The 9,709-nt window shown below is 37.7% G+C and overlaps 2 protein-coding genes across 2 annotated transcripts; both read left to right on the top strand.

Moving 5' to 3' along the window:
- Positions 1 to 533: 533 nt before the first annotated feature.
- Positions 534 to 3,089, top strand: ppil6 (peptidylprolyl isomerase (cyclophilin)-like 6). Its single transcript, XM_051655467.1, has 8 exons — positions 534 to 621; positions 707 to 802; positions 892 to 1,080; positions 1,666 to 1,728; positions 1,834 to 1,981; positions 2,075 to 2,134; positions 2,402 to 2,537; positions 2,775 to 3,089. Exons 1-8 carry the CDS (start codon positions 544 to 546, stop codon positions 2,884 to 2,886), a joined length of 882 nt encoding a protein of 293 aa, XP_051511427.1. The 5' UTR covers positions 534 to 543; the 3' UTR covers positions 2,887 to 3,089.
- Positions 3,090 to 5,011: 1,922 nt separating this feature from the next.
- LOC127415610 (small RNA 2'-O-methyltransferase-like) lies at positions 5,012 to 9,510 on the top strand. Its single transcript, XM_051654372.1, has 6 exons — positions 5,012 to 5,107; positions 5,271 to 5,386; positions 7,242 to 7,376; positions 7,496 to 7,678; positions 7,789 to 7,969; positions 8,823 to 9,510. Exons 1-6 carry the CDS (start codon positions 5,012 to 5,014, stop codon positions 9,309 to 9,311), a joined length of 1,200 nt encoding a protein of 399 aa, XP_051510332.1. The 3' UTR covers positions 9,312 to 9,510.
- The last annotated feature ends 199 nt before the right edge of the window (positions 9,511 to 9,709 follow it).

Raw genomic sequence — 9,709 nt, 5'->3', positions numbered from 1 at the left:
ACAGTCATGTGTGTTTTGTTCACGTTTTGTGTCTTTTATTTTGAAATTTCATTATTAAAAAAAGACATGAAAACATGAACAAAACACACATGACTGTGACACGGTGATAATGATGGCAAAACTGGCGGTTAGCTGTAATTAAAAAAAGAAAAATAGAAAACGATTTCACACAACAAATATTGAAATGGTTTATGTTTAACTCTGTAAATGTAAATATGTAATACATTTTATTTTTATAATGGATTTTTGTAGTTTAATATTGAAAGTCTGGGCCTGGGACGAGGCTACATAAAAGGTATTGAAAAGAACCAAAAATAAATTATGAAAACCTGATAAAAAGTCTCCACAGAAAGAAAAGGTTGAAATCTGTTCGTTTTAATACAAATTAGCTGAACATGAAAGTGCCCGAAGTTGAAGAAACCCATAAACACATACAAAAATCGACTCTTAAAAGAAACGCAATCAATTTACTGAACTGTGCGTCATCGTAATGCGCCTCTCAGCTCGGTTACCTTGGGAACGGGACGCTCACAACACATCAACATGGAACCTGCTCTACATTTAGAGATAGTCGGTCTGATGAACAAACATAATTTTCAAATAGCCAAAAGCATTGTGGAGGTAAAAACTTTCTGGCAACTTTGCAAGTATTTTGCGTTGTGAACTGTGCAAACATGATCACTAAAGCTAACGTCTCCACTTGTAGGGACTGAAAAATAAATTCCCGGGTTCTTTTGATGATCCAGCCATTCGCCCTCTGCTAGAATGCGACTGGCATGTGTATTTATCGAATAAAAAAAGGGTAAGGTGCCCATCAATTACGTAATCTTTTATTGTTTTCATTATGGCTTGATTGTCCAAAGAGATTAAATACCTACGTCAACTTTCAAGGAGCTGAAAGGAGAGGTTTGGCAGTACACCGGCTGTCTTATGTGCTTTGTTAACGGTCAGTTGCTCGGTGATGAGAGGAAGCTGTCCAGCTGGGCTGAGCGAGAGTGGAGGTTTTCTTTCCATCGACCACAAGCGCTGTTTATTGCACTGGCTGATGAGTATTACACCAAAAACCTGCGCCGCACCGGGGTAAATATAATCCAAACAAGAGAGTGAAACCGAAGCTTAAAGGGATAGTTCACCAAAAAATTAAATTCAATTAAAAATGAAAATTTTCTCATCATTTACTGACCCTCATTCCATCCCAGATGTGTATGACTTGCTTTCTTCTGTAGAACACAAACTAAGATTTTTAGAAGAATATTTCAGCTCTGTAGGTCCCACAATGCAGGTGAATGGGTACCAAAAATGTTGGCATTTAATTTACGTAGAGCTCAGAATATTCCTGTGATTCACCCAGAATGTAAGGTTCTGTCATCATTCATTCACCCTCATGTTGTTCCAAACTCATATGACTTTCTGTCTTCCGTGGAACACAAAAGGAAATGTTAGCTTCAGTCACCAAAAAATAAATAAATAAATAAATAAAAATAAAAATTGAGAGAGAGAATATGCAATGGAAGTGAATGGTGACTTTTGGGTAAACTAATCCAATGAATGAATAACAATTGTTAAAAACGTATTTGACCAGTCATGTTTTGAAACAAATAATTTGTTAATTTCTCACCATACCTCAAAGGTGTGCAACATCCTTTCTCTCTTTCACCACCACAGCACATTTTTGTTTATATGGATATCGAATGCAGTGGCGAGGCATTTGGCAGACTGCTTTTTGAGGTAAGATCTTCTCTCTCTAGGTGAGGCGAGCTACTGTAGAAGCAAATATTTGTTATTACATTCATTTTCCTTGTCAAGAGCTTTTAAATGTCATATTTGTGTCAGCTGTTCTCAGACCTGTGTCCAAAGACGTGCAATAATTTTAAGGCCCTGTGCACTGGAGAAGCAGGCTTGTCCAAGAGTAATCTTGAGTTAAGCTATAAGGGTTCGATATTCTTCAGAGTTGTGCCACATGGCTGGGTACAGGGTGGAGGTAAGAGGCTGTTATACATACACATATGCATATACAATACCATTAAATATTGTGACTTTATATACTTAATCACTTTTACGGTTACTGTTACAGATATATCACCTGGAAACAAAGGCACTGGGGGAGAATCTATCTATGGCCCAACATTTGAGGGTACATTCTTATGCAGGACCGTTTCTAGGCATAGGTGAAATAGGCGGCCAGAATAGTCAGAAACGGCCCTTTACTTATGAACAAACACTTAAAATGCAGGACAAATTTTGAAGCTAAGACACAAATACTTTGATATTTTGCATGATACAGCATGTCAGTATAAGTCCATGACAATCAGCCAGTTCAACATAAACCTGTTTACCTACTTTAAATGACATAGGCCTACACACACAGAAATAACAAGCACTAGATTGTTCTCTCCTCTAGATGAGAATTTTGTTGTATCTCACAACAAGCGTGGTGTCCTGGGAATGGCTAACCAAGGTCCTCATAGCAACGGCTCTCAGTTCTACATTACACTACAGCCAGCCTCCTGGATGGACCACAAATATGTGGCTTTTGGGTAAATGACTTGAAGAATATAACTCCGCAAGTCTGCATATTGGTTTAACAATTGACAAAGTGCACAAGATGTACAGTAATGAGAAACTCACAATTATGAGACCTTGATACTGTCTTTGTATATTTAATCAGATGTTATATCGAGGAAGACCTGCGTAAATGCCCAATGAAGACCATTGCTATTTACCACTCTTTCAAGATCCAATGTTTGTGTCAGAGATTTATCTTTCTCTCCCAGGAAACTCGTTGAAGGTACAGAGGTTCTAAGGAGACTAGAGGAAGTACCCACCTACAACGAGAGGCCCAAACAGGACTGCAAAATAATAGCATGCGGAGTGTTTGAGCCCTGAGTGATCAAATATTTGTAGATCAAGCAAGCAATGCAAAAGATGTTTTTTACATGACTATTTTTTGTAATGTATGAAATGGCTTTGTGCTTGTCTTTGTGAAGTGCACACAAAATTGTTTGTTAAATGGCCCACACAATATTTTGCACATTCAAAAAAAAACTAAATATAATGACTTAAAATTAAAGGAATAGTTCACCCCAAAATGATTAGTGGTACATTTTTTTATTTGTAATTTAAAGGAATAGTTCACCCAAAAAAAAAATTCTCTCATCATTTACTCACCCTCATGCCATCCCAGATGTGTATGACTTTCTTCAGCAGAACACAAACAGATGTTTTAGAAGAATATCTCAGCTATATTGGTCCATAAAATGCAAGTCATCAGAGTCCAAAATTTTAAAGCTCAAAAAGCATATAAAGGCAGCATAAAAGTAATCCATACTAGGGGCCTGGGTAGCTCAGCGAGTATTGACGCTGACTACCACCCCTGGAGTTGCGAGTTTGAATCCAGGGTGTGCTGAGTGACTCCAGCCAGGTCTCCTAAGCAACCAAATTGGCCCGGTTGCTAGGCAGGGTAGAGTCACATGGGGTAACCTCCTCGTGGTCGCGATTAGGGGTTCTTGCTCTCAATGGGGCATGTGGTAAGTTGTGCGTGGATCGCGGAGAGTAGCACGAGCCTCCACGGTGTCATGCACAACAAGCCAAAAGATGCATGGATTGACGGTCTCAGAAGCGGAGACAACTGAGGCTTGTCCACCGCCACTCGGATTGAGGTGAGTAACCGCGCCAACACGAGGACCTACTAAGTAGTGGGAATTGGACATTCCAAATTGGGGAGAAAAGGGGATAAAATAAATAAATACATAAAAATAATCCATACAACTCCAGTGGTTAAATCCATATATGATGGGTGTGGGTGAGAAACAGATCAATATTTAAGTTGTTTTTTTTTATTTTTTTTTACTATAAATCTCCACTTTCAAACAGCCCTCCTAAGCGCTCTTCTCTAGAGTTCTTCTCTTCTTGTTGGTGATTCGCATTCTTCGTCCATATCACCATCTAAGGAAGGGAGGAAACTTAACAGTAAAAAAGGACTTAAATATTTACCTTTTTCTCACCCACACCCATCATATCACTTCTGAAGATATGGATTTTATTAATTTAATTAAGATACGTTATTTGCACAACAGCCCAGTAGGTGGCAATATACACGATGAATGTGAATCAGCAAAAAACAGGAACTCTCATGAACTTGCATAGAAGGGCTGTTGGAAAGTAGATTAATAATAAAAAAGGACTTGCATATTGATCTGTTTCACACTCACACTTATTGCTTCTGAAGACATGGATTTAACCACTGGAGTCGTATGGATTACTTTTATGCTGCCTTTATGCGCTTTTTTGAGCTTCAAAGTTTTGGACCCTGTTGACTTGCATTGCATGGACCTACAGAGCTGAGATATTCTTCTAAAAATCTTTGTATTCAGCAGAGGAAAGAAAGTAATTCTGGGGTGAACTATTTCTTTTAACTCTTTTAAAATTTTAATTAAATTCAGTTCAATTTAGCTTTATAGAAAAGTGCCTCACAAACACCCAGTGAACAAGGCTGAAAAAAAATAAAAATAAACTAATCGATTGATTTGATTGTTAATTAAACATAATCATGGGTTATTACAAGAAATTAAATATAATGATGATATTATTATGAAATACAGCTTATTAAAGACAATGATTTACATCGATGGCATTTTTTAACCAACCACACAAAAGTTTTTGCACATTCATCAAATATAATATAATAAAAGTTACAGAATTATATATATATATATATATATATATATATATATATATATATATATATATATATATATTACTTATTTTAAAAAATCACTTTTACAATTATTTAATTATTAGTTTGCTTTGCGATAAAGTATTTTACTTTAAAAACAACTCAATCAACACAGGTCCTGCTATGTTGTTTTTGCTTCCACGACCCTAGTCGAAGACTGCTGCAGTGTGCTTAAATAAAAACACACTAAACTCATTCACACAGCTGAGCTGAAGTGCAACACTCCATAACAGACTTCTGCCATTTGTTTAATGAGGACGGACAGCCGGCCGAAACATGACACACATCGTAACCACACCGTTTTCTCCTCCGCTGTACATACAGAGATACCAGTTTGTTATTGATTACGTGAGAACTTACCGACCTAGAAAGGTAAATACGGTCAAATTTTACATGTTAAAATTTTAGTAGTGCTGGATTTCGTTGGAGAGATTGGACGCTTTGTGAACTAACTTGCTAATCAATCAATACTCTCGAGCTTCAATTTTATTTTTAAACCACCTTAACTGGATTTGATCGATTTCTCCATCCACAGGTCATCGACTTAGGATGCGCTGAATGTGGCCTGCTGAAGAAGCTCAAGTTTCATCGCAACGGTATACAGTTACTAGTGGGAGTTGATATCAACAGAGCTGTCCTCCTCAAAAGAATGTACGTTTCTCCTCTTGCACATGGCACTGTCCGTGAAAAACGTGTAGTTTGGTGTCCAATTTTATTTATTTATTCAAATTTTTTTGGGCATTTTGTTGTGAGAACTACTGTCAGAAACTGACGTTTCCGTTGAAGGGCAATATCTGTTCCCGGATTTGATTTTCACGGGCATTTGAGCTTTTATAAGGGCTTTTTTTATTTTTTTATCTTACCATATAAAACAATATACTCTGTGCGGTCTAATACTTCTCTTTAATCAGTTCATCGACATAAATTCTGAAAATCTGAAAGATTAATCTTAAAATCAATTAATGAGATAATGTGTAACTAGGCCTAGAATTAAATAGAACAGAACATATCAGACGTTACAAATATAAAACAGAGAAATTCATACTGGAGCAGTTTTGGCCAACACAATTTGAATTTTGAGGCATTTCCCCCAAGCCCTGGTGATTTCTGACCCTGGTGAGAACTATTAGATATTTTAAATAAACTTACCCCACACCACCCCTTTTAAATTGTAATTTTGAGATGTCCCACATTAGGACTTTCTCAACTGTATATGCAAGTCAAATAATAATAATAATAATAATAATTTAGTCCGGTTGTTGAATTGACATTCAATTCAATGCAGTTAAAATATTTGAATTATTAACTGTTTAATTTTAATGACCAAAAATATTATATTTAGCTGTGTCCCACATTTTGCACACAACCCTTTTATCGCATGAAGTTTCTAAATTACAAATATGTAACATTCCTTAAAACTGTGACACCCAATACTGCAAGTAATATAATTTGGACCCTTTTTTACAGCATGGGAGGAAGACAAGTAAATATATAGCTGATGTAGTGGTACACTTTTTTATTTGTAATTTAAAGGAATAGTTCACCCAAAAATAAAAATGATCTCATCATTTACTCATGCTCATGACATCCCAGTTGTGTATGACTTTCTTTCTTCTGCTAAACACAAACAAAGATTTATAGAAGAATATCCCAGCTCTGTAGGTCCATACAATTCATGTGAAATGTGGCCAGAACTTTGAAGCTCCAAAAAGCACACAAAGTCAGCATAAAAGAAATCCATATGTCTCCAGTGGTTAAATCCATGTCTTCAGAAGCAATAAGTGTGAGTGTGAAGCAGATCAATATGTCAGTCCTTTTTTATTATTAATCTACTTTCCAACAGCCTTTCTACGCAAGTTCACGAGAGTTCCTCTGTTTTTTGCTGATTCACATTCGTAGTGTATATTGGATTGTATACCTACTGGGCTGTTGTGCAAATACGATTTATTTATTCTTTTCCTTTGCTTTATCCCTCAATGTTTTTTTTTTGTTTCTCCTCCTTTTCTAGTAGGGGGTGATATGCACGAAGAATGCGAATCGCTAAAAACCGAACTCGGTCCTCTTGTGAACGTACATAGGAGGGCTGGTGAAAGTGTAGAATTATAGCAATAAAGGACTTAAATATTGAACTGTTTCTCACATACACCTATCATATAGATTCTGAAGATTTGGATTTAACCACTGGAGTTGTATGGATTACTTTTATGCTGCCTTTATGTGCTTTTTGGACATTCAAATTCCTGGCCAGGCCACCATTCACTTGAATTGAATGGACAAACAGAGCTGAGAATTTTTTTTTTTAAATCTTTGTTTGTGTCCTGCAGAAGGAAACTCGTTAATCTGGGATAATATTAGGGTGAGTAAATTAGGGTGTTTTTGGGTGAACTTTACCTTTAATTTGAACCATTTTGTTTAATATTTAACTATATTGCTGCAAATTTTGGTAAAAGGGTATAAAATTGATAAAATTAAATAACAGTTTAGCTCATCAGTGGATTTTTGCCAGGCGTACATTGGCACCACTTATGAGTGATTACCTTCAGCCAAGCGACGGGCCTTTGACTGTTGAGCTGTACGAAGGCTCAGTCACAGAGAGGGAACCGTGCACCAGAGGATTTGATCTTGTGACATGTGTTGAGTTGTGAGTGTTCCACTTCTTTTGTTTCTCTAGCAAAGAAGTTCCTGTACAACTAGATTATTTAAAAATGGCATGTTCTACCAGAAATGTGTGAACTATAACGTTACCTCTTTACCGTGAAGAATCGAACACCTGGAGCTTGGGGATGTGAAGAGCTTTTCAGAGGTTGTGTTTGGGTACATGGCACCAGGTGCTGTGATTGTCAGTACACCTAACTCAGAGTTCAACCCATTGCTGCCGGGTCTGAGAGGCTTTAGAAACCGTGATCACAAGTTTGAGTGGAGCAGAGCGGAGTTTCAGGCTTGGTAAGCAAATGTTTTATATCGGAACTGATTCTACAAGGCATCAACACATGCACCAGTGTTACCGGTTGACAATTTCTCAGGCCAAAAGTTGTCCTAACTCTCTCTCTTAGGGCTCACAAAGTTTGTGGAGAATATGGTTACTCAGTGCAGTTCACTGGAGTTGGAGAAGCCCTTGGCCACTGGAGAGATGTGGGATTCTGCACTCAGATTGGTGTGTTCCAGAGAAATTTTGATGGGCTAAATTGGTCCATGACCAACACTGAACGTTCTGAACCCTCCGTGTACAGACTGGTGAGGGTCTTTAACATTCTTTCTGATGAGATGTTGCATATGCATTTTCTTATTTGTTTAAAGGGGTCATTCCATTCTCTGAGGTCTACTTTGTCAAGTAATTTTTATTTGTATAGTGCTTTTCACAACACACATTGTTTCAAAGCAGCTTTACAGAAAATCATGCATCACTTTAGTCCAGGTTAGTCAAGATATTTTTTTAACCAAAAACGGTCCTAATTTTGTTTTTCCATCACCATTTCCCACCTTCTCTCTTCTCTCAAAAATAAACAGGCTGTTTTTTTGTTTGTTTTTTGCCTCTGTGCCTTTAATATACACCCCCTTCACATATGAAAAGAGGTGTTTGCAGCACTCAAGTGCAGTCAAATATAGTTTTTTAACAGCTCCATCCTTCAATAACAGCCACTTTGCAAAACCTGCATTACATTGAAAAGACCACAAATCCGGACTTAAATGTGTATTAGAAACTGTTAAGATCAAACTGAATTGATCAGGGACATTGATAAAAATAAACGTCAGCAACTATTTCTTAAGTTGGGATTCTTCACAAGGATGTGCAGAGCAGCATGTGCTACACAGCCAAAAAAAAGCACAAAGTTTGGCAAACTTTCCGCATTTTTACTCTTATTAGTGCTTCTAGTGTACCACATGTGTCTATATACCTCACTGTGACAGGGCGGGCCAAGTTTCTGAACACAGAATAGGTGTTGTTGACGTAATTATTTTGGGTTTCTGACGATTAAAACCTGAGGATTTCAGATTGAGCTGTTAATGCAGGTTAGTAATAAATGCTCTTTTTAGACTCTGAGGAAGTTTTGAAGTCATCGCTTTCTCTTTGCCGTTCCTCATTTAGTTGTACAAAGTGGTGTATCCGAGCCTGTACGATAACAACATCTACCAGAAGACTTTGGTTAATGAGGTCCTGTATGAGGCAGAACACCTGAGACAAGAATGGCTCAAGAGTGAGAACATGGATTCTAACAGCAATTCACATCTCTACTATCATCCATCAGTGGAAACAGTACAGTATGGGGCTGAAGGGGGTGCAGTTGAGTGGCAACCTGTCTACCAGCAGGGCGGTGCCATTTGTGTGCCCTTGCCATGTATATGGTCCAGCCCCAGAGTGAGAGCGCTGTGTGGCACAGTGCAGCAACTCAGGAAGGAACTTCTGGAGGACTCGCAGGTAAGGCTGAGTGCTGATGGAACGGTGCTAATCCTGCCTGCCAATGATGAGGAGGAAGAAAAAGAAGAGGAGGAGGAGGAAGTGAAAACAGTATCGCGAGTAACAGACAATGTAGAGGAGGACTGGGACAGGGAGCTTGAGAGTTATGGAAATGTATAACAAAGCTTTGTAACCAGAATCAAAAGTAGGAAGTTGTACTTATTGTTTACAGTTTACTAGATGTTTGTTAGAAAAGAATGGACCATATTTTATGGCCAGATCTGTGATAGATTGAGATGTTCTTGGGGGAAAATAACCCTTAAACATTCTCATGTCCCATAGGACATAAAGTAATAAAAGATGCATCAAGTTTTGAAAATATGACACATTTCTTTGAAATGTACTGGTTTTATTGAACAGTGCATGGTACATACCTTACCAGCATCATAACAGAACACATGGCATGGAAGCCACTATGGGTCTAAAGTTAGAACACAACATTGCAAGACAGTCAAACGCAATGTCACCTTTTAAACATCAGAAACGGTACAATTACAAGGACCAAAACTTCACAGAAG

This window comes from Myxocyprinus asiaticus, chromosome 25 (genome assembly GCF_019703515.2).
Source record: "Myxocyprinus asiaticus isolate MX2 ecotype Aquarium Trade chromosome 25, UBuf_Myxa_2, whole genome shotgun sequence".
Lineage (NCBI taxonomy): Eukaryota > Metazoa > Chordata > Actinopteri > Cypriniformes > Catostomidae > Myxocyprinus > Myxocyprinus asiaticus.
This window is presented reverse-complemented; position numbering and strand designations above follow the sequence as displayed.